This window comes from Morus notabilis, unplaced genomic scaffold (genome assembly GCF_000414095.1).
Source record: "Morus notabilis unplaced genomic scaffold, ASM41409v2 Scaffold1082, whole genome shotgun sequence".
Lineage (NCBI taxonomy): Eukaryota > Viridiplantae > Streptophyta > Magnoliopsida > Rosales > Moraceae > Morus > Morus notabilis.
Genome location: NW_010358712.1, coordinates 280,454 through 304,474, shown reverse-complemented (window position 1 = coordinate 304,474; position 24,021 = coordinate 280,454). Strand labels below are relative to the sequence as shown.

The following is a 24,021-nucleotide window of genomic DNA, read 5'->3' as shown; positions in this document are numbered from 1 at the left end:
CTAACCTAATGCTTGCACTAATGGTCTCCCTTTATAGACATTACTTGATCTCCTCTTAGTTCTCATTTAAGCCTATCAAACTAGCTTAATTGGCTAGATTTTTAGATTAATCCCCCCCTTTATTGTGGCTGGCCGGTGGAGTGCTTCAAGAGGGAATGGTGTAAGCATTTCATGTCCAATAGTTGATTTGACTCAATCCCATCATGAAGTCCATGTAGCACACTTCACTAGCCAAATTTTTTTGGCTATAATCCCTTAAGTTTGGCCGGCCAAGTGAGGGAAGGAGAGAGAAAAATGAAACTTAACCCTTGTACCTTTGTTTACGTTCTAAATTTACTCATTAAAACTGTCTAAAATTATACTGACAGTTATTTTCTCATGTATACTGGTATTGGATGCTAGTTTGTACTGTGCTTGGAGATTCTTAAAATTAAGATTCTCAAACTGTATCTGTACTGAAAATTCTTCTGTTTTAAAGTACGGTGAGAATTTATCGATCGAATTTACTTGATCGGAAAAAACGTGAACTTAAAATCTGCTACAGAATTTAGGAATGCAGATGTTAATTCCATAAATCCTTCAATCACAAAATGTACATAGTATAATGATTTTCCAAGAAAATCCTTGACTTAAATACATGAATTACATTATTAAAATTATGGGATTTTGTTAGTCACTATAAGAGATTTTTAATTAATATTAGTTTTGAAATAAAATGATCATTCAACTAGTTCAGTTTAGAAATTGTTATTCAACTGCTTGATGGAATGGCAATTCTATAAGAATAGTCATTTCTAATGCTATGTTTGACACAATGGAAATGTGAAAAGAAGAAATTAGGCGGACGAATTATTAGGTTAAAAACGATAAAGTGAGTCGTTTGGTAGAAAGGAAGAGAGAATAGAGGAAAATATGGTGGATAAAAGTTGTTGTGGGCCCACTAATTTTTATCTTTTTAATATTTAGTAGAAAATTTAAATCCATCTATTGATGACTAAAATAACTTTTTTACCCCTTATTTTAAAGCTAAATTAAAATTAAATAATTGATAAAATAATCATTTAGTCAATTATATATTTTTTTTCTCCCATCATACCAAACAATATAAAAGTAAAATTAACTTTTCTTTTCATTCACATTTTTTTTTATATATATTTTCTTTTCATTCTCTTTTCTCTCACTCCTACCAAACAGAGTGTAATTGTGTAAGTTTTTTTATCCAACCAAATATAAAAATAACTGAATTAAGAATTGTCATTTCATCAAACCAAACGCATCCTTAAAGATGATTCGTGGGATTAGCTCCAAATAAACACTCGCACACACGCACCAAAGGGGTTCTAGATAATAAATTCTAGTGGAACAGGGGTAGATTCATAAGTTTAGAAAAGTTTGGTGGGTTGTTTTTGGATGTAAACTACCCAATTGACAGCCTCCGTTCTGCGACATTCCCCAAAATGGAGAAAAAAGAAACACAAAATAAAGGTAAAGAGAAAGGAAGGTTGAAGACAACTCAGAAGTGGGCTAAAACACATTTCAACTTCTCATTTCTCACGGAAAAGACCTAAATCAATCGCTTTCCTGAGGTAATAAACTTCTCCTCAAACCCTAATTTCTCTTCCGGAACTACTTATTTAGGATTTCAAATTTGGGGTTTCTTGTTCTTTGACTGGAATTTTGGTAGCCATGGAATGCGAAAACTAGTGAGATTTAGCCTTTTCTTTGAGCCAATATAAAATTTATAGCTCGAGGTTTGTATTAGAGTTTTTTACTTGAAATTTTTGTGCATTTTGTTCAGATATATCACGTGAATTTCGAAGTGAGAATGATTGGTAAATGTTACAATATTAATCGAGGCAGGTTGGTTTGCGAACTTTTGAAAACTCTGGGTACTGGAGTAGCTTATAAAACTTAAGGTTGACATTTTGGATATTTATGAACATGTGTGGAATTTGAGATAAGTATGACTATTCAAGGATCTACGACCCAGCTTGCAAAAATGTTTTTGACTTGTGGGAGCCCCTAAAAAGGATTTTTTATTTTAAGATTTGAATATTTAGTTTGGGTTTTATTTATTTTTAATTTTAAATATTTAGTTTGAGTTAGTAACAGTTTTAAGGGTTGTTCTGTTTTATTGTACTGATTTTCAGTTTCAAAAAAAAAAAAGAACAAGAAAGAGAGAGGCAAGTTTAACTTTTAAGCATAAGCTTGGAGTTTCAGATTTCCCTGTGTTGTCATGATGAAATCAGTATTTTAGCTTGTGGTTGTTCCTTTTCAGTTGATTTGAGAAGTTGGTTTGGTGATTTTGACTCGACATGGAAGTGAAGTTTCATTTTCGGACACTCGTTTATGCTTTAGTTATGAGCTGAAACTTTATCTTGAGCGTGAAAACACATTTATGGTCTTTCTTTTTTGTTTGTTGCTTCTTGAAAGAATTGCATTGATGATCGATTGTGACTTCTGCTACAACCTGTTGAAATGTGTTCTGCATATGTGGGTTGAGGTCTTAAACTTGAAATAGTTTGCTTTATGATTCCAGGTAATAATTTTTAGTTATATATAAAACACAAATAATTTTTTAGAATATTTAGCACTCCCAAAATGCTTGAGAAATGAGTTCATCATTACTTTTGATGTCTAGCCATCTTTTAGAGGACTAGAGAATACAAGGGGATATATGGTTTATCTTTGATGAATGGGCAGCCTTTTAAGTGAGAAAGAGACAAGCGAAAGAAAATAGGAGGGGCTGGGACTGGAATGAATAGACGGAGGAGCTTTAACTTTCAGTAGATATGAAGAGACAAATGGAAGCACTGGACCTGAGGTGTTAGCTTCTAAGGAATTGAGTTGGAATAGTTTGGACTCTGCATTTTTTGATTGAGAGAAAAAAAAAGGTGATCAGTTACTTTTTAATGGTAATTGAGACTGAAAGGACTTGTTTTGTGCTTGATTGCGTATGTTATCTACATGTATCAGGTGCCTTATTGAAGAGGCTTATGGCCTATTATTTGATTTGGTAGTTGGTTAAAGTTGTTGTTGCTGGGTCAGATATATATATATATATATAATTACGCTGGTTAATATACAGTCCTATTTGTTGATGCAGTTGGTTAATGATTAGAGTCATGCATTTAGTTTACGTTGAATTAGTGTTTTTCTTTTCTTTTTTTCTTTCTTTTTTTCCTTGGTAGGTTTAATGGCTTATTTAAAAAATTCTGTCAATGAGGGGGCATATATAATATATTCTGGAAAGCTATATACCTTAAAAAAAAAAAAATCAAAGGCATGAACTCCTTGCGCCCTTAACAAGAAGAATGGAATTTACCTCTTAAATTCTATTAGGTTGAGTTAAATCTATCTACCAAGTGTCTTTCCATTTCTCGCCTTTTCGTTGAGGACTTCTCTCATTTTCCTCTTGTTCTCTTTTCCTTCTTTGTAAAGTTTGTTTCTCACCATTTTTTTTAAGCAAAATTTATTTTAGACAGATTATGATTGCTGAATTCAAATGTGGGGTGACACTGACACCGCCGGCAGTTGTTGCCCATCCTCCCTCCCTCCCTGTTCGAGGAAGGAAAACATTGAATTGAATGGATAAATTCTGCCGGACAAACATCAAATTACCATACTCCCAATGAAATTTTTAGCCATTGTGTACAAGTATCAGTTGCATAGATTTGTAGCTTAAATCTGGACATTATTGCAACTTCAAGATGTATTTTACACGAATATTTGCTTAATATATTATGAATAAGGAGCAGATGTTGAGTAGGGAAATTTTGAGGCACTTATTACCTCTATTACCGTGGCATTTCTAATGGCCGTCTTCATTTGATCTTTACTTTCTGACTTCTGCTATTTGTAAATGTATTGTTTCTCATGTAAGCATTGTTTTTTTTTTAAGAGAGTGCACGTGGGATAATTTTGCTACTTATTCTCGAGAAAAGCTTGTAATGAAGTGTTCCACAGTGTCTCATTCCTTCTTTTAAGGCTGTTGCTGCATCTTTCAACGCCAGGTGCTGTTGGATTGTCGATCTAATTGATCAGAGCTGTGTACTTCACTACTAAAATTATCTTCGTGGACCAAGGTATCTCTTTTTCTCTAGATTCATATTTCTTCTAGTCGTTGTAGGGCTAGGTTTGGAATAGCTGTTTGTTTCACAAGAGACTCGAAAACATATTAGTTTTTGTGTGGGACTGGTAAATGTGGGGACAAATTCATTAGGAGTCATGCCAAATAGTCACTATGGTTGAGTGTTTTCTCTTGTCCTGACTGACAAACTTCTTCTGTGATATATTTCGTTGTGTGGTTGTATCTATATGACTTTTGATTGTTTTTCCCAGAATGATAGCAAAAATTAAGCACATTCGGGATTCAACATGGCTATGAACTACAATTTTTTTTTTTTTCGAGTGTTAATAATGATTCTCAAACTTCATTGCCACAGTTTTTGACAATAAAAGAAAATGTAGAAAATGTAAAAACGGGTAGCACAATGAAACTTTTTTTGAAGCTTTTGCTTGGCAAATGGATAATACTGTGTTGAAGTACGGAACTCACATAGTTAATATTTACATTTTCTCAAAAAGTTACAAACTTTGAATATTGGAAAACGGTGTTAAGCAATTAGATGGATTAGCAGTTTGACTGCTTGAATCTTCAATCATTCACGTAATAAATTGCATTTTTTTTGTTCTTTGTTTTATTTATTTTTGTTTGTTTTAAATTTGAATGGAAGATGTGAATAAAGTTTCTTTTGTTGTGACCCATGGATTAACTTGTTACATAAAACTCTACCGCTATCACCAAATAGAAATTTGATTCATGTGCGATGGGGGGTGATACTAGTTGTTCCAGGAGGTGGAAGTGCCACTCTGTGGTTTCCAGTGCTTCCAAGAAAGAAACAAAGATCAAAGCGGGCTGCTTTCTGAAAAATATTTTTGAAACTACTAGTACTGGGTATCATTTTTGCACTTTGGAGGTGCATCTTAGAAGGGCTTCCCATCGTAACCTCTGCAGTGAATCTATGCATATTATAACTCTTACTCGAGAATGAATTTGAAAATAAAAGCTTCTGATTAACTATGGTGTTTAGAGTTGCGTTGTTGCTGAGAGTTTTATAATCTTGTGTTTTGAGAAACATGGAACCTAAGATTTAGAATGGTTTGGGCATTCTTGTTATTAAAAAAAAAAAAAAAATCACGTCCAAGGTGTTCTAGTTTCATTTGATTTTTGTTCTCGGTCGATGCATTATTGTATTCTCACTCTAAGCCTTTCTACTGTAGGAATGGATCACTATGATCTGCCTGGACAGAGAAGGGATATAAAGCACAAAGGAAGGAATGTTGTCTGGTCAATTGCGATGGACAAATGTTTAATTGAAGCCCTTTCTATTCAAGCAAAAAATGGAAACAAAATCGACAAATGCTTTAATGAAAATGCATATACCGCTGCTTGTATTGCTGTGAACTCTCGTTTTAACTTGAACTTGAATAATCAAAAAGTTGTTAATCGTCTTAAGACGATAAAGAAAAGGTATAGGATAATGAAGGATATGTTGTGTCAAGATGGATTTAGGTGGAATCCAAATACAAAAATGATCGAGTGCGAACACGATGAACTCTGGAAGAGATACATTGCGGTAAGTGGATCGTTTGCCTTTTGTCTTTCCATTTAATTTGTGGACTTTTTGTTTACAACATGCATGTTGTTGGCCAATTTATTCAATAGGCACATCCTGATGCTAGACAATTTCGAGGAAAGCAGATCGAGATGTATGATGAACTGAAAATTGTCTGTGGAAATTATCAAGCCCCTAGCCGGTGGGCTAAGTTGAAAGATGGAAGCTTTCAAACAGAGATGAAGAATTGTGAAGATGACTCTGCGTCGTTTGCTTCTCCTAGTTCAGAAGACCAAAGTGAGACTGATGGAACAGAGTCATATACTGGAACTGAACCGCCAGAGTATGGCCAGATGCCAGATGGCAGTCAAGAACCTCCTCTGATCCACCCTCTAAGACAGCTACCAAAACGCCCTCGTAGCTCAGAGGCTCTTCAGGATGCAATGTTAGCTGTTGCGTCTAGTATTCGACGCCTGGCCGATGCAATGGAACGAAGTAAATGCTCTTTTGATCCCTCTGAACTCTTGCAGGCAGTTATGGAGATCGATGGCCTGGAGGAGTCTAAGCAGATGTATGCATTCGAGTATTTGAACGCGGACCCTATTAAAGCAAGGGCTTTCTTGACGTACAATGCACAAATGAGAAAGACATATTTGTTTCGACAATTCTGGTGGTGGAAGTGAAGTGTCATACCCAATTTTGGGATTCTTTTGGTATATAGTTTTTGACATTACGGGACAGTTTGTTTTGGTGGGGTGTTTTACACAATATTCAAATCATCTTTGGCATAATATTCTGGAGGTGTATGTACAGATATCAAGTGGATGAATATAAATGCTAGCATGTTGAACTGTTAGAGACATTTTCCAGCTTTATCACAGCATCTTTTCAATTAAGCTTGTATTAGGCGATTGGGAAGTTTTGTTGCCTTTACCTTTCACTGGACTTTTTCTTTTTCTTATTGTTTACCAAACTTGGACAGAGCTGGTGTAACCTTTGCGTTTCAGCCTTTGCCATAAATCGAAGTGTCAAAAGTTTTAATTGTGTCCTATCATTGTTGTAACGTTTCACTTGATGGTTTTTCTTTTTTTATATTTTAAATTATTTTAAATTTGTCTGTTTTGGGGAGGAACAACTAACAAGAATTCACATATCCACATTCTTTCATCGTTGCACTTAAAACCTGATTCAAATTCTTCTGAACCATTAACCAACCTATCGATTAATTCTCCAACAATTCCTAAAAATAGATAGAACTTGCACCATTTGATTGGATCTGGAACCAAAGTACTACAAAGGCCAAGTCCATGGGTGGAACTGTAGAGCATACATCTTTCCCCACCTTAGTGAGAAGAAATGTGAAACCTTAGTAGAATAGAGCAGTACTGGGTTTGTGCATTTGATAATCAGAAACAAGAATTGCAGCTTCATAAAATATTAGCCATAGACAAGAATAAGTTGACCAATATTAGGAAGTAACTTATTCATTGAAATTTGATTTGCAAATGCAAAATTTGTTTGGTGCCTTCTTTATCATCAAAACTTGCCATTCTACAAACATATGACCTAACGGGAGTCATGAAATCTTTGAAAATTTTCCAAATCAATTGACAAAGCTAGTGGTTGGGTATACATTTATAGCTTCATCCTTAACAACCAAAAAGAGTAGCGCATATACAATAACAGACCAGTGTCAAAACTCATGTCAGGAGATAGTCATCACCAATAATCTCCACAAGAGCATGTCCCGTTTTTGAATTGGTGAAATCGGTGCATGTCACGCACTATAATTTCCCGTCCACTAACAAGTGAAATATACTTGGTCGCATTGTGACAATCACCACAAACTCTTAGATTCTTCCTTATGTGTATTGTTGTGCCAGGGCTGGTGTTTAAGAGTCCAAATGCAATAGCCAACTTCTCGCTGTGGCTATTGAGCAACTTTTGCTTGACATCATCTTCCACATCATGTATTGAATTGGTGTTGGGAACATACCCGGCGGCCTTTATCTCTTCTCCCAAAGTATCAAGATAGGCATAAATTTGTTTGGATTGTGGATGGATTGTGCTTCCAGAATAGAAAGTGTGGAACTCGTTTCCTAAATCTACTAAACTGCAGCCTGGAGTTTTCTTAAGCCCTTTACTCTCCATCATGTTCCGAACTTGGGCAACTTTGTCCCACATCGAAGCAGTGGCATATATGTTAGAAAGCAATACATGGTAGCCACCATCATTTGGGCTCAACTCAAATATTCTCATAGCCGTCTTTTCTGCTAGTTCAATACTTTTATGGATTCTACAAGCACCCAACATTGCACCGTAGACTGTAATCCCTGGATCGATAGGCAGCTTTTGAATGAAATCCCAAGCCTCATTGAGCTGGCCAGCACGACCAAGAAGATCAACCATGGCTCCATAGTGATCCATTGCAGGCTCTAAGCCATAATCATTTGTCATGCTTTCAAAGAACCAGAGCCCTTCTTCAACCAAACCTGAGTGGCTGCAAGAAGAGATAACGCACAGAAATGTTACATCATTGGGCTTGACAATTCCCTTTTGCATTTCACAGAACAGATCCACGGCATCTTTTCCAAGCCCATGGGTTCCATAGCCATCTATCATGGCATTCCATGTCGTCACGTGTCGTTCCTTCATCCTGTCAAAGAGTTTTCTTGCAGTGTGGATGGCTCCACATTTTGCATACATGTCGACAAGAGCAGTCATCACAAAAACATTTTTATTAAAACAAGATCTTATAACAAGTCCATGAATCCACTTAGCCTGGCGTGTAATTGATAACTCTGCTAAAGCAGGAATCACACTAACCATGGTAAACGTATCCATTTTTATGTTCTGGGATCGCATCTCACAAAAGTGGCTCAAGGCTCGATTTACATACCCATTTTGGGCATAACCTAATATCATTGCATTCCACGAAACAAGAGTTTTACTTTGCAAATTTTCAAATATCTTGGCAGCAGTATCTACTCTCTTACACTTAGAATACATGGATATGAGAGAATTCATTATCGAAACATCTGAGGCAAGATTCAACCGATCAACTAATGTATGAAGGAACCTACCCCTCTCAATATCACCCAAGTCACCACAAGCATGCAAGGACTCCATTATTGTAACATTGGTTGGTTCAAATCCCTCCTCCAACATCCTTTGAAAGATTTTCAGTGCTTCCTCAGGATCTTCATTTTGAACATACCCGTCAATCATGGAATTCCACGAGACAACAGTCTTTTCAGATATCCTATTAAAAATCAACCGAGCAGTCTCTACAGAACCGCATTTCGAGTACATATCTACCAGTGCAGTTGCAATATTCACCTTTGAGTCAAATCCAGCTCTTATAGCATAAGCGTGAGTCGACTTTCCAATCCTCAAAGACCTAATATCTGCAACAGCAGGCAGAATGGTAACCAATGTGATCGAATCGGGCTTTTGGCCTTCGACCTGCATTCGAATAATCAAGGTCAACGCAATCTCTGCCTGCCCATTTTGCGCATAACCCGCAATGATCGTGTTCCAAGATACCAAGTCTCTTTCAGGCATTCTGTCAAACATCTTATATGCTTCACGAATCTGTCCACACTTAGCATATATATTGGCAACCGAAGTCATTGAAAACAAATTTGAGCCAAACCCAGATGTTATGAGCTGCCCATGGACCTCCTTGCCCCTCCTAAGGTCAGAATTATCTCCAATAACTTTCAACAAATACGTGAAATTATACACAACAGGCTCAACACCATCATACTTCATACGACAATAAAACAATAAGGCATCCTCCAAGAATGAATTTTTACAATACCCTTTAAGCATGGTGTGGTAAAGAGCATCAACCTTGTCTTCAACCGAGTCAAAAACACGAGCAGACTCAGTAAGGCTTCCATATTTACAGAACGAACTAACAAGCTTGGTCTGGAACAAGAGCTCACCGTAGAGGCCGTTTTTGATGATGAGAGGGAGAATTTGGCGGAGTTCTTGTAAGGAAGTGGAAAGCTCAAGAAGTATAGCAGCAGGGTGCTTGTAGACATGAGAAGGAATGTGGGTTCTTTGAGAAAGAGTGTGAAACGTGCCTGGGAGTGAAGTTGAGAGGCGTAGTTTTGTGGGAGGAGATGGCGCGATGGGCAAGACCTGTGAGCTTATCATTTTCTCTTGTGTTGTGTTTTGTGTTGCGGAGATTGGAGAAAATTCTTTGATTGTATTTCGAGTGGCGGTAATAATATGTTAGTTACCATTAGTTACTGTAGTATATCTGAGATTATGATGGAAGGAATATGGTCCACAAGGTTACGAAGAGTAATGGTGATATTATCCATAAGGGTATTTTACCCATTTGTCTCTTAAACTTGTATAGTTTTAGCCATTTATCTCTTGAATTTTTAATTTTAACAAGTTGCCTACTTAATTTGTAAATTTATTATAATATGCTTCATTTTAACAATAATTGTGTTAATTTGTAAATTTATTATAATATGCTTCATTTTATTAAATCACAGACAAGTTCAGATTGTGCTAAAAACCCCATCCAAATGTTGAATTTCATCTCTTTCTGTTGTCCTGTCCCGTACAATTACTGGAGCACTTCAAACGTCTCTTATCCTTGTAAATTCTGTTTACACCTGTGAATGTGATTGGTGGGCAGCTTTCCACAATCAATTTTCCAAGGTTGGATTGGATAAGTATTTTCATTTTATTTTATTGGGTGAAAACTCTACTCCATTGTTTCTCTGAAGATTGTATCCTTTTCTAATGAAAAACAGAAATAAATTTGACATTATAAAAAGGAGAGTTTCTCTAGTTCGACAAAAATAAATGAATTATTGATAATTTTTTATTTTTTAGTCATTAGATTTATATGAAAAATTATTTATTCTGCATATATATATATATATATATTTTTAATTTTATGTAATTTTGATCAGATCTAATAATTATAAACTGATCTTACTGGTATGTCAATTTATCAAATAAGGTCTCAATAGAAAGAGGAGTGTTCTTCTATAGCTCAAAGGTTACTGCCACACTTCCATTTGGCACCATTGTTCTCATCGTCAGATAATATCGTCATTTGGGTTTCAAAGAATTTAAAAAGATTAACAATTTTTTTTTTTCTTTAGAAAAACTATCATCTCCTTTCATGGCTTGCGATCTTGCGCATGCAGGGGACGGGTGGAGGAGATATAGTAGGGAGCTGAGATCACCCTGAAATTTGGGATATGAAAATGTCTTTTCTATTTTAAACGGGGCTCAGAATGATTCAAACTCTCAATTTATAATTAAGATGAAAGAGCTCAAAATCAACTACATTACCCGCATTGCCCTCACTCATTAGTATTAAAAGTATCACTCTTATACCAAATATCAATAAACGAATTTTTTGTAACTTTTTCTCATCTCAGACCAAATAAATAAAAAGATGATAAAGATTATAAAGGATGTTTAATTTCTAAAAAGTCAGCTTTAAAGCATTAAAATTGCCTTTTTTAAAAGGAGTTTCTTCCGTAGGACTAAAAAATGTAACTACTGATAGTTTCATTTTTTTTAATCATTTTCAATCGTCAGATCTATATCATAAACTGTTTGTTCTATATACTTTATCAATCTTATTTAATTTTTATCAGATTCAACAATCACAAAACTGATCCTACTAATAAGACGGCCTACCAAATATAGTCTCTTTTTTAAAAAGTGAATGCTCGTTAATGAGTATTGCATCCTCAGAATTGTAACATTCTCATGACGTATAAGCCACTGATACATTTTTTTTTCAAAGCGAGTTGCCCGCCAACTAATATTTCATGTTTTCATGATTTAATATTTATCACAAAAAAATAATTTCTTTTATTAATAGTTTCCAATATATCGACAGAATAGTAGTTAAATTCTGTTTTCATGATTTAATATTATGAAAACATAAAATATTAAAGTGATTGTTTTAAAAATATAGGGTATCAATTTCTTTTTTTTTTTTTATCGTCCAAAAAAAAAACATACGTACCACATTACCATTTCTTTTACCAAAATGCTCTAAATATAGTTAAATTTCTCATCAGCAATCATACCTATAACTTAATAAAAACTACTCTTTCCAAGACTTAAATAAATTGAACAACAATGTACTCTCTATCTTTGAATAAAGAAATTTAACTACTTGTTGAAATTGGGACATATATAATCAAGACAATGTTTTTTTCTTTTTCTAAAAATTATAAGAGAGTCTCTCCTGTAAGCCGTCCTACCACTAGGGTTTATTTTATGACCCTTAAATCTAGTTAAAATCACTTCAGATTGAAAAAGTAAGTAGAGTAGACAATTTTTGATACAGATTTAACGACTAAAAAGTATAGAACTATCAGTAGTTCATTTTTTCTGATTCTATTAGAGAAACTCCCTAATTATAATCATGTCAGTTGACAAGGTTGATCAATAAAAGAAATACCTTGAAAAGAACCGTATTTCAATACATCCAGAAACAAAATTCAATCATATATATTTGCATTTCAAACACATCCACACAAATTCTGTCGATAAATTGACAATTCAGGAACTGTCACCAGAATGCCAAGTACCAAGAATACATCACACACACACAGATATATAAAGATTTTCACCTTATTGGTGTCAGCCATCTAACCAAGGTTTAATGTTCCTCTTAAAAATACTCGGTCCATAAGTAGACATCAAGATATCAACTAACAGATGGAACTGCATCCTTACAAATGAGGCAATCGGAACACTTGCAAGTAAGCAGACGAGAAGAGCAATCCATGTCTCTGGAAGCATAACGGAAACTGCAGCACAAAATGCTATCATCATGGTTGCTATTGAGAAAAATAGGGTGGAGAGGCCAATTATCATCTTTGTTGGCAAGGATTTCAGGAAATCTTCTTCTGCATAACGTGATGTGAGGATTCCGAGGAACATTAAAACTGATGTTGTTGACGAAAACAGTGAGATTGCATCTGATATAAAGAAAACCTTGAACAGTTTTTTGTTCCTGAATATAGGAAAGCCTATATTTTGATCGTTACCACCAGGAACTGTGAATGCCGCAGCAAATGTGATGGTAACAATTAGAGCACCCACAACAGAACAAGAACCTGATGTGTCCTTCATCCATTTTTCTCCTGCAATTACCAAATCCTTGTGGTTTTCTGTAAACAGTTGTTGTGGTCGGAGAAGATTCTTGTTTGTAAGTATGTGTTGCGCAGGTGTTACGATTGACCCAACCTCCTTCATTACAAAAGCATACCATCTTAAGGAAAGAATTTAAGAGTTTAACATTTTTAAGTTCTAGAATTTAGAACTTTTCATTTTAACCTTAACTACTTGACAAAGATGTGTAAACAACGACGATTAAATTTTTCCAATAAAAAACTAAGATAAATTAGCTAAAGAAAATTTGCCAAGTCGTGTCACTTATTTACTAAAAAATTGCAAAATGTGAAAAAGTTCAAGGGGTGCGAAGAATTCTAATACTTTTGAGAACTTTAATAGTAGTAACTCCTATTTTACCCTACATATAGGGACTACTATAGGGTCCTGTTAGCTTAGATTTTCAACACCCTGATTTTAGAGTAGGATTAGTTTTGTGTCGAGCTTGTAAGATTTTATTGTAAACACTTACATATCAGACTGTTGAAAAATTAATCTAATGGTTAAAACAACGGTTCTCCACAGTTAAAATAACGGTTCCTAATTGTAGGATAAAATAACAGTTCTTATCATAAGAGTTGCGTAAAACTTTGAAATGAAACTGTCCTTTCATTTTTTTTAAAACAAGTTTGAAATTTTATTTCGTTCTTACATTATCCATTAAAAAAAGAAACTGTCCTTATTGACAAAAGAAGCAAAAAAATTCAGGAAGTCGCTGGCACTGTTCTTTTTTCATCACACATAAATCCTACTCAATTCAGAAAACAAAATTTTGGGAGATAATGATCTGACTATATATGTTATGGTCCCAAATAAAAAAACATTTGGTTAGAAGTAAATTGTTAGCGTACAAAGTGAAAAAATGATACCTTGAACCACTGTAGTTCTCTCTGCATTTGTAGAGCTGCGCCTCCTGGGATGAGATCAAGTATTTTTGAAGACGGTATTGATGCTGCCCTGTGTAACATGTTATTTTTAGTATCGGGATCAATAGAGCATGCTATTACTTGTATGTCAGGGACACCATGTATAAGGCTAAGAACTTCCGCTTGACGAAGTTCAATAGCAAGCATAAACAAGCTCCTGGCTAGACGAGGAGTCCACACAAGTTCTGGATTCGCATTTGTTATCTTAATAATAAACTCGACATTTCCCTTGTACACAGCTTCCCTGATAGCATCATGGACTCCAGCATTGTTTATTTGTTCCCCGTCTGAAGCATTTTCTATTGCTTTGCACATGATACTCAAGAGTTCAAGGTATTGAAAATGGGCCAACTTTGTTTTGTATATATGCTTGACATCTGTATTAGTAACAAACAATGGAAACAAACTTATTCCAGCCAGCTAGTTTTGAAATGACAAACTTAAATGCAAGGTGAAAAAAAAAAAAGAGAGGTTTTATCTTATAATATGTTTAATTTAGATAAACTAAATAGGCATGATTAATTTTAACACTTGTACATATTTGAAAAAGAGAATGATCCAAGTGAGTTACCTAAAAGTTGGAGAAGATTTGAAGGCATTCGTGCCAATAGACCCACTAATACTGTAGAGAATATAATTATTCGAAATTAGTCATCACCGGGCTTTTTTGTAATAATCAATACCAGTCTATAAAGCATGCAATTTAATGTTATTCATAGAATGTTATAGAATGTTGTGAATTTTTTTTTTTAAATGAAAAATGTCTTAATCTGTGCCCTCATTGAATTTAATTCTGGATCCGTTACAAAATGCTCACGTTATCAGTGTTCAAAAGACCATGACGAAAACCAAGCCCATACCAGCTAGCAACCAAGGATGCAGTACGCTCAGCAACCTCCATGGCCATGAGTGGTGGCTTTGGCACAGCACGGTTCCGGATTCGTGCCGACACGAGGCCGGATGGGTCACCGGAGTAGGTGGCCGCGCGCGACGAAGAAAGAAGAAGCAAGAGAGAGAGAGAACAGAGAGAGAGAGAGATTTTTTATTTTTTATTTTATTTTGTAATATATTTAAAGTATATTTTTAAAAATCAACCTCCATGGCCATGAGTGGTGGCTTTGGCACAGCACGGTTCCGGATTCGTGCCGACACGAGGCCGGATGGGTCACCGGAGTAGGTGGCCGCGCGCGACGAAGAAAGAAGAAGCAAGAGAGAGAGAGAACAGAGAGAGAGAGAGATTTTTTATTTTTTATTTTATTTTGTAATATATTTAAAGTATATTTTTAAAAATATATATGAGAGAGAGAGAGAGAGAGAGAGAGAGAGAGATTTTTTATTTTTTATTTTATTTTGTAATATATTTAAAGTATATTTTTAAAAATATATGAGTTTTAAAATATGATAAGAGTATATTTGACATTTTCCCTCTAAAAAATAGTCAGAAGGTACTAAAAACATATGTTTTAAAATATTGAGGTACTTACATGAAATTATAAAAACACAAAATATTAAATTCATATTTTAATGTAACACAATGTATAAAAATGAAATTTTCCTTAAAGTATAAAATGAGTGAAAAAAAAATTCAACTATTAGTTTTTTATTTTAAAAAGAATTTTTTTTTTCTATTTTTATATCCTATATTTGTAAGAGTTAAATTTATTAGAGGTCTCTCAATTTTTTTCTCTTTCTATAGTTTGCTATCTATTGAGAATTGTTCTATTTTAAATGTTACAAATTTAGTCTCTCAATTATATTCTGTTAAGTTTTTGATGGAAAAAGTTGGGTGCTCTTATGATTTCACCTCAATGAATGAGTACTTTAATAATTTAATATAAATGAACTAAAACAAAAAATTTAAACGAGATTTAATTTCTAATATTCTTAACTTCATCTTTTTTTTCTTTTTTTTATATTCACATTTTTTTTTTATATATTGTCTTGTTTTTGTGTTAGAAGTTTTATTATTTTTAGAATATTCTTTACTTATCTGTCTAATTAGTAAGATACATGTCTAGCATAAATTATGGATCATTATAAACGCAATTTTCAGATGTAAATATGTGTGTTTCCATGAGATCTTACCATAAAATTTAACATTACACAATCTTAAAAATCAGGTGTACTTCTTGATATTCTTTCTAATAATCGTTTGTCAGTGAAGTCTTTACAAACAAAAATCTTCATAATTGATCTATTCTTATTCTACAAACAAGCTACGTATTTTTATAAGAAATGTTAGCAACACTTTTTTTGTCCATCACTTCATTTATTATTTGGCACGTGAAATCTACTAATATGATATATTATTATTCAAACAGAAAATGACACAGTTGCATTCACGTGTCAAATAGTGAATAAAGAGAATCATAAAAAGAGTGACACTAGCATTTCTCTACTTTTATAAAGAGAAAATACCTAATCATAAGAACTCGGATCCCTTGTCCACATTTTCTGTCAATCTCTCTTTCTAACTAACTAATGGTTGACACATCACCTATCTACTATTCGGTCATTTCACAAATTTAAGTTTTTAATTCTAGATTTTTACAGTTAAAAACTCTTAAAAAATATCATATTTATTTTTTTTTACTACAGTTAAAAACTCTCAAAAAATATCACATTTCAACTCAAATTGAAAACTTGAATTCGCGAAGTGAACGATTACTTTGTGTTTTGATTTAGAATGATGGAGGGTTTAAAGAAGGAGCTATAACAATCGTTGAGGATGATGAAAATTTGTGTCCAACAGCTATCGGCGCCGGAGATTAGAAGACGATCTGAGATTTTTTTTTTCCTTTTTATATTTTGCTTAATAAGTTCGTGAAGAAAAAGGGTTGATAAAGCTGGTCCAAGATCCCAATTCTAGCTTTCTTTGCTTTTCTTAAAAAAATAAAAAAACTCACTTTCTTTGCCACGCGATTTTCTCGAACAAATCCTTTGGAAGGGTGTAGGTGACAGGCAAATTGGGGTGGAGAGAAGTTAGAGAAAGAAAGAAAGGGTAATCGCAGAGGAAAAAAATTATTGGAAGTGGGCAATTGGGTGTGCGGATAAAGAAAACAAGGTGCGAGAAATATTGAGATGCCAACAATTTCTTCAACTGATGATTCAAAGAAAAGAAAGAGAAAATATAGAAATGAACTGATGAAAGAAGATAAATTTAGAGAGAGAGAATGTGTCAAAAAAATGAAAAAAAAAAAAAAAATGTCAAACCTTCCGTTAACAGAGAGAACCAGTTAAATGTCTGTTAGTAATGCTTTTAGGATAAAGTTATTTTGGTAGCATAAATTATTGTAAAACATTAAGTTAACATCTTGTATTTTTATATAATATTAAAACCTTTTAGATTCTATTAGTTTTTATGAAGATTCGTATTATAATTTGAATTATAATTCGTGACTTGTTATGTTTTCTCTTAAAAAAATACACGTAAATCGATAATGATTTAAAATTATAATTTTGAATCCATGAACTAAACGTCCACTTACTTTTTCCCGACTGATTTTAAGTGACCTAATTCGCTTGATTGATGTTCTGAAACAAGAGGTTTATGACCCGTTTAGTTTGTTGATTCGAGTTTGTAATTTAAATTGAGATGTGATTTTTATGTGAGAATTTTTTACTGTAATAAAAAAATTAAATGTAATTATTTTTAAAAAAATTTTACTGTATCAAAACTCGAATTCTAAAACAAAGGTGAAGTGAACGGAGCCTTGGTTATTAAGAATTGGGTAAGTTGGGATGAAAGCAGAGTTTGCAAGGGCTTCGATGAAAGAAGACGGATCTGGTTTTTCTGTTTGTGGAATATCAGATTAGGATTATTTGCTCTGGGTCAGTGGGTTGAAATTCTGAGAAGATGGAGATATATATATATATCTAAAAAACGATTCTAAAATATGAAAATATCATTTTAATATTATAAAAAACATAATGTATCAACTCAATATTTTACTATAATATAAGATATTAAAATAATTTTATCTCATACTTTTATTGATAATTGCCTGTCAACCATTAATTAGTGGGACAGAGATATAAAAGATGTGGACAGGGGATCTGGGTTCTAATCATAAAACTTTCTCTGGCAACAACAACAAACTAACCTCCTAATTTCACTAAAGATTCCTTTACCAAAATTTGTTTCTACTTTCATACGTGAATTTATAATGAGAAAATATACCCAGATTACAGTAAAAAAGAATAATAAAAATAATTTAAAAACTGATATGTGAGCCACCTCTCATGTGGCACCATGTCACATATCACTTTTTTTATTATTTTCTAATTTCAATACCAAAAAGGAGGAGAGAAAAGAAAATTAAAAAAAAAAAATTCTCCCTCTGGTGAGAAAATTATTCTAATGCATATGAGAAAATGAACGAAACAAACAGGAACATAAATGCACTTTGATAAAAATAATTTAGAAATATTTATTATTTATGTTCGACATGTATATTACTAATAGACATATAAGTAAATGATCGATGCTCTAAAAATAATAAAAATCTAACCGAAAAACAAGACAATGGATAATAATATGATATGAATATAAAACAAAAAGAAAAACAAAAGTTGAAATTAAGGATAAGAGAAACTACTCTGGTTCAATTTTTTATGTTTTAATTCATTTATGCTAAAATTACTAGAATGCTCATTAATTGAGATGAAATTACAAAGTTACCTAACTTTTTTTATCCAAAATTTAACGAAATATAACTAAGGGACAAAATTTGAGATACTTAAAGAATTCAGGGTTTAAAATAGAATAATTCTCAATACATGGACTAATTATAAAAAGAGAAAAAAAGTCAGAGGTCTCTTATGAATTTAATTCTTTTGGTTATTAAAAAATAACATCTTCTATTTTTAAATTGCATCACATTTATACCTTTACATTTTAAATTTAGGGAGAAAGAGGGAAATAGGCCACGACTTATGATGAATTAAAATTAATAAGCCAATAGTTTACATAAGTTAATAAATAGGCCAAATTATTATTTTCGTCCATAACTTGTCTGGTTATGAACCATAACTTGATAAGTTATTGTTCATAATTTATCTAGTTATGAACCATAACTTTACAAGTTTGTCTATAACTTATCTGGTTATGAACCATAACTTGACAAGTTATGACCTATTAATTTTTATAACTAAAAATTGGCCTATATACTTTCTTAAACTTTTTATATTGGCATATTTCCTACTATTTCTGTTAAATTTAATTCCTTACTTTTTTTTTAAGTATTAACCTTAATTACCTGACCTAATTGGAGTTAAATCATTCTCATCTATTTGGCTATCTTCTCGATTCTGAACATCAATGTAAATTTGATTGGCCGCACGACTGGCAATGTGTATACCTGTCACCACAGAAACTTTTTTTTTAAGTATTAACCTTAATTACCTGACCTAATTGGAGTTAAATCATTCTCATCTATTTGGCTATCTTCTCGATTCTGAACATCAATGTAAATTTGATTGGCCGCACGACTGGCAATGTGTATACCTGTCACCACAGAAACAAAGGAACTGGGAATGAATTACATAGCAAGCTAGAGAAAGGAAGTTTATTAACAAGAAATTAAAGAAGATTGTTAAAGAAGTAATACGTATAAAATGTTACAAGAGAAAACAAGTGGATACTCACGGTCATATACCCACCGTTTCCAAAATCCTAACTGGCTTCTACAAGCAAAGACAGGTTTAGTTATAGATGATGCTAATGAACGCACGGGGTATCTGTCATAAGGATCCGCAGTAGTTGTCAGACCTTGTCTACGCCCTAGCAAATGGATGGGGATATCTGTAGTGTCATAGTATTTCAATATGACTATATATAAAAGAGTCCACAAATTTTACAAAAACTCATTATAGAAAAAAGAAAATAAAACATAATAAAAAAAAAAAAAACAACAACAACAACAAAGGAAAGAAAGACTTCGTTTCAAAACTACTGTACGGTCATATGAGCGAGCATAGTCTAAGGTTACCAAATTGTACACTGCGTTTTCTCAAAGAACCATTAGACGATCCAGCTATATTTGTATTTTTGTTGAGTCCTTACCAAATTGGTTTTGGTTTATACAATTGGTAACGAGGGAAGAGCCTATCTTGCCATTATCTCGCAGTGTAAGATCTTCTTCGGGTGTTTCGGTATAAAGATAACGAGCCATTTCGTGATAGTCGTAACAGACAGCATCGATAACTGGAAGAACCCAATTTTCACGAGCAACACTAACTAGTATCTTGTTCTTTCTAATCAAGCACTTAGCGATGGAGATGTTTCCGATTCCTATAGCAGCTGCAAGAACTGTGAGACCATCCTTCCGTTCCATCAGCATGTCTTCTTCAGTCATTAATTGCACCAACTCCTCCACAATGTGCAAATGTCCAGCACTCACAGCGACGTGAAGTGGAGTCTTGTTCGAAAAATCGATTCTCGACCTCACTGCATCAGGATTTTGGTCAAGATACGTCTTGGACTCCTGCCAATTACCTTGTCTGACAGCATCGAAGAGTTGCCTGTGCCGTTCAAAGTCGACTTCATTTGCAATCTTGTGATCACACCCTGCCATTTTCCATTTTCAGCTAAATAATTTCTACAATTAGATGAACTATATGAACATGTAAAGAAATCGAGCATAGAGTATGTACGGCCCGTTTTTTTTTTTTTTTTTTTTTTAAATACGATGTGGGGTTTATGACTCGCACTTTGTTCAAAAAATGAAACCACTATAGTTCAAATCCTGGTAGACACACGCACACATTCACACTCCCAACCACTTGAACAATAAGCATGTGTCAATTGAATATTTATTATGCATATTTTTTGGAATAATTTAGCAACATAATTTGGATAAAAGTACATCCTTAATAATTTAGGACTACCTAGATTGGGGGGATTTAAGGAATACAACGTTTTCGTCGTTTGCACTTTCCTCTTTCACATTCACAGGGAGTCAGGGTGAGATATACCTGAAGGCTTGTTTGCCTTTTCATTCATCGTTTCCAAGCTTGATTCTTTTTCTTTAATTGGATTTCCAGATTCCATTGCAATAGATCACTGATGCAAGTGCACCAAACTTTAACATAATTTGTCAGGTGATGAAGTATTTTAATTAGCACACAACAATAGCACTCAATAGCTAATTAATTAATGTATCGAAACAAAAAGGCATTTACCCGCGTTGATGATCAAGAAGCAGCAGCAGCAGGTGAAGCCACACTACAAGCATGCACAGTGATAGCAGTTGATTGAGGTGAAATTAAGAATAAGAGAAACTAACTCTGGTTCCATTTTTTATGATTTAGTTCATTTATGCTAAAATTACTAAAGTGCTCATTAATTGAGGTGAAATTACAAAATTACCTAACTTTTTGCATCCAAAATTTAACAAAATGTAACCTAAGGACTAAATTTGAGATACTTAAAGAATTTAGGGTTTAAGATAGAATAATTCTCAATAGAGGAACTAATTATAAAAAGAGAACACCACCCGTATTTCATCAAAAGAACAAGTGTTGTGGAAAAAGCAACGGTCAAAAAGCGCACAGTGGTTGGTAAATCGGCCTTGTCTGCGCTGTGTTTTTCTTTTCAAAAGATAAAGAAGGATGCAAATATCCCACTGACAATTCCATAAGAGTGGCCCACAAAAAACAAATTATAAAAGATGAATTGCATGTGGGCCCTAGTAATTTAAATTGAGATAGTACGTGCTAAAGCACCTAAATCACAGAGAGTTCACATAGAGTTTAAGAATTTGTGTCATGATTTAAATTACGATTTGTAATTTATTATAGTATTTTTTTTTATAAAAAATATACGTAAATTGAGAATAATTTTAAATCATAATTCTGAATCTATCATCTAAACGTATTGATAAAGTTTCTTATGAACCCAAACCTGTCACAAGATTCTTTTGAACTGCGTCCTTTCACCTTGAACTAGTCTAAGAAAAGCATAGTTTTCACCGATTTTAATTGTTAAGTGACGTTTTTCTTTTCAAAAGATAAAGAAGGATGCAAATATCCCACTGACAATTCCATAAGAGTGGCCCACAAAAAACGAATTATAAAAGATGAATTGCATGTGGGCCCTAGTAATTTAAATTGAGATAGTACGTGCTAAAGCACCTAAATCACAGAGAGTTCACCTAGAGTTTAAGAATTTGTGTTATGATTTAAATTACGATTTGTAATTTGTTATAGTATTTTTTTTTATAAAAAATATACGTAAATTGAGAATAATTTTAAATTATAATTTTGAATCTATTAACTAAACGTATTGATAAAGTTTCTTATGAACCCAAACCTGTCACAAGATTCTTTTGAACTGCGTCCTTTCACCTTGAACTAGTCTAAGAAAAGCATAGTTTTCACCGATTTTAATTGTTAAGTGACCCAATTCGCTTAATTGATGTTCTGAAGCAAGAGGTTTAGTTATTAAGAATTGAGTAATGCTCCCGGAAGTTGGAGATGAAAACAGAGTTTGCAAGGGCTTCCATAAAAGAAGGCAGATCTGGTTCTTTGGTCAAGAAAATGAGAAAATAGTAATAAGGGCGAATTCGTCATCTTACTTCAAAATGTTTTCTAAAATATGGAAGTATCACTTTAATATTACGAAAAGCAAATAGCTTGTTCAGTTGTATTTTTGACTTACGGTAATTTGAGTATAAATTTTGAGTTAAATTTGAGTTAAAGTTGTAATTTTAATTTGTGTTTGGTTGTGTACATTTGAGTTATGATTTGATATGAAAATCTTTTTGAGTTTGTGTTTGAGTGGGTCAAAACTTAATTTTGTATTTAGATAATATTTTAATAAAAACTCAATAATGATGGAAAATTTTAATAAGGTATATGTGTGGGATTTTATTCTGTTTTCTAAAATATGGAAGTATCACTTTAATATTACGAAAAGCAAATAGTTTGTTCAGTTGTATTTTTGACTTATGATAATTTGAGTGTAAATTTTGAGTTGAATTTGAGTTAAAGTTGTAATTTTAGTTTGTGTTTGGTTGTGTACATTTGAGTTATGATTTGATATGAAAATCTTTTTGAGTTTGTGTTTGAGTGGGTCAAAACTTAATTTTGTATTTAGATAATATTTTAATAAAAACTCAATAATGATGAAAAAATTTTAATAAGGTATATGTGTGGGGTTTTATTTGTCTTTTCGTTGCGACCACACAAAAAATATTATCTCAATCAGAATTAAAACGAAAAAATTGTAATATTTTTAAGAATAGAAAAAATAATGTTTATTAACTTGAGTTTGAATTTAGAAACTTGAGTTGAATGGAAAACTTAAACTCAGATTTTAACACCAAACTCAAGTTAAAATTCAAGTTCAAACTTAAATTTTACCAAATAACATGAACTTAAATAAAATTGTAACTTAAATTCAAATTTTTTTTTGAATTTAGATGCAAACGAATAAGACCAAAGTACTAATTTAATGTTTTGTTATAATATAGAATACCAAAATAATTTTATCCCTTTTTATTAAATAGTTGACATGTCAACCACTATTACTAATTACTTGGTTAGAGTGATGGAGTCCGTTTAGTTCGTTGATTTAAGCTTTTAATTTGAGTTGAGATATAATTTTATGTGAGAGATTTTTATTGTAGTAAAAAAGTTAAATGTGATTATTTATAAGAGTATTTTACTATAATAAAACTTAAATTTTAAACTCGAATCAACGAATGAACGAGGCCAAAGATATGTCAATCGGCTATGTTTTTCTTTTCAAAAGATTAAAGAAGGATGCAAATATCACACCGACAATTCCATGAGAGTGGCCAACAAAAAACAAATTATAAAAGATGACACGTCGTTTTCGGTCTCCTTTATGTCCAAACTTGTCGTTCTCTACGACATGACAGTGATAAAAATAGAGAAAATTTCAACAACACCATTGTTTTAAACCATTATACTAAAGCACCGGAGGCACCCAAATTACTATTATTCACTCCCTAAGTTTTGAGAAAATTCCATCTGTGTTCTTTTATTGTTGCTTTTACTGTTTTGCCTTCGATTTCTTATTTATTCAGTTTTTTTTTTTGGGCATTTTAGTCATTTTTGCTGCCCCACAATTACCGTGTTGTTTAGTTTCTTTGGTGTGAAAATGATTGTGTACGGTGAGATTTACAGTAAAATCCATGTGTCAAAACACAATTGAGTACCTTCTTAAATGCGCTCCACGTGGCACTATACAGATTGCCAAATAGATTGTGACGACCCTCCTATGAAGCCGTCACTGTAACTTAAACTTTAACTTGTACTTATTGGGGTTTCTTAAAATT

General features: G+C 33.0%; 4 protein-coding genes across 7 annotated transcripts; 1 reads left to right on the top strand and 3 right to left on the bottom strand.

Annotated features, from left to right (window-relative positions):
- Positions 1-1,468: 1,468 nt before the first annotated feature.
- Positions 1,469-6,636, top strand: LOC21410778 (L10-interacting MYB domain-containing protein). 4 transcript variants are annotated; one of them, XM_024162317.1, is made up of 4 exons: positions 1,469-1,586; positions 4,014-4,085; positions 5,284-5,639; positions 5,729-6,636. In XM_024162317.1, the coding sequence occupies exons 3-4, from the start codon at positions 5,286-5,288 to the stop codon at positions 6,299-6,301; spliced, it is 927 nt and encodes a 308-aa protein (XP_024018085.1). In that variant the 5' UTR covers positions 1,469-1,586; positions 4,014-4,085; positions 5,284-5,285; the 3' UTR covers positions 6,302-6,636. The 4 variants fall into 4 exon arrangements, with proteins under 4 accessions (XP_024018085.1, XP_024018083.1, XP_024018082.1 ...); XM_024162315.1 differs by having other exon boundaries at positions 3,967-4,085; XM_024162314.1 differs by having other exon boundaries at positions 3,902-4,085.
- Positions 6,637-7,143: 507 nt separating this feature from the next.
- LOC21395445 (pentatricopeptide repeat-containing protein At1g11290, chloroplastic) lies at positions 7,144-9,798 on the bottom strand. The gene has a single exon (XM_010093022.2). The coding sequence runs from the start codon at positions 9,780-9,782 to the stop codon at positions 7,338-7,340; it is 2,445 nt and encodes an 814-aa protein (XP_010091324.1). The 5' UTR covers positions 9,783-9,798; the 3' UTR covers positions 7,144-7,337.
- A 2,305-nt stretch (positions 9,799-12,103) lies between these two features.
- Positions 12,104-19,071, bottom strand: LOC112090611 (ankyrin repeat-containing protein NPR4-like). The gene is made up of 4 exons (XM_024162324.1): positions 18,976-19,071; positions 14,289-14,339; positions 13,661-14,094; positions 12,104-12,869 (listed from the first exon to the last, which is right to left on the bottom strand). The coding sequence occupies exons 2-4, from the start codon at positions 14,314-14,316 to the stop codon at positions 12,258-12,260; spliced, it is 1,074 nt and encodes a 357-aa protein (XP_024018092.1). The 5' UTR covers positions 14,317-14,339; positions 18,976-19,071; the 3' UTR covers positions 12,104-12,257.
- Positions 19,072-19,113: 42 nt separating this feature from the next.
- On the bottom strand, positions 19,114-20,976 carry LOC21395444. The gene is made up of 5 exons (XM_024162334.1): positions 20,900-20,976; positions 20,693-20,799; positions 19,782-20,285; positions 19,365-19,520; positions 19,114-19,223 (listed from the first exon to the last, which is right to left on the bottom strand). Exons 2-5 carry the CDS (start codon positions 20,766-20,768, stop codon positions 19,114-19,116), a joined length of 846 nt encoding a protein of 281 aa, XP_024018102.1. The 5' UTR covers positions 20,769-20,799; positions 20,900-20,976.
- Between the last annotated feature and the right edge of the window lie 3,045 nt (positions 20,977-24,021).

Coding starts and splice junctions, on each gene's coding strand:
- LOC21410778 (XM_024162317.1), top strand. CDS start 5,286: ATGGATCACTATGATCTGCCTGGACAGAGAAGGGATATAAAGCACAAA. Junction 5,640..5,728: donor TCTGGAAGAGATACATTGCG/GTAAGTGGATCG, acceptor TTTATTCAATAG/GCACATCCTGATGCTAGACA.
- LOC21395445 (XM_010093022.2), bottom strand. CDS start 9,782: ATGATAAGCTCACAGGTCTTGCCCATCGCGCCATCTCCTCCCACAAAA.
- LOC112090611 (XM_024162324.1), bottom strand. CDS start 14,316: ATGCCTTCAAATCTTCTCCAACTTTTAG. Junction 14,095..14,288: donor AAATCTTCTCCAACTTTTAG/GTAACTCACTTG, acceptor TTACTAATACAG/ATGTCAAGCATATATACAAA. Junction 12,870..13,660: donor GAGAACTACAGTGGTTCAAG/GTATCATTTTTT, acceptor TTTGTAATGAAG/GAGGTTGGGTCAATCGTAAC.
- LOC21395444 (XM_024162334.1), bottom strand. CDS start 20,768: ATGGAATCTGGAAATCCAATTAAAGAAAAAGAATCAAGCTTGGAAACG. Junction 19,521..19,781: donor TATAAACCAAAACCAATTTG/GTAAGGACTCAA, acceptor ATGACACTACAG/ATATCCCCATCCATTTGCTA. Junction 19,224..19,364: donor GAAACGGTGGGTATATGACC/GTGAGTATCCAC, acceptor CTGTGGTGACAG/GTATACACATTGCCAGTCGT.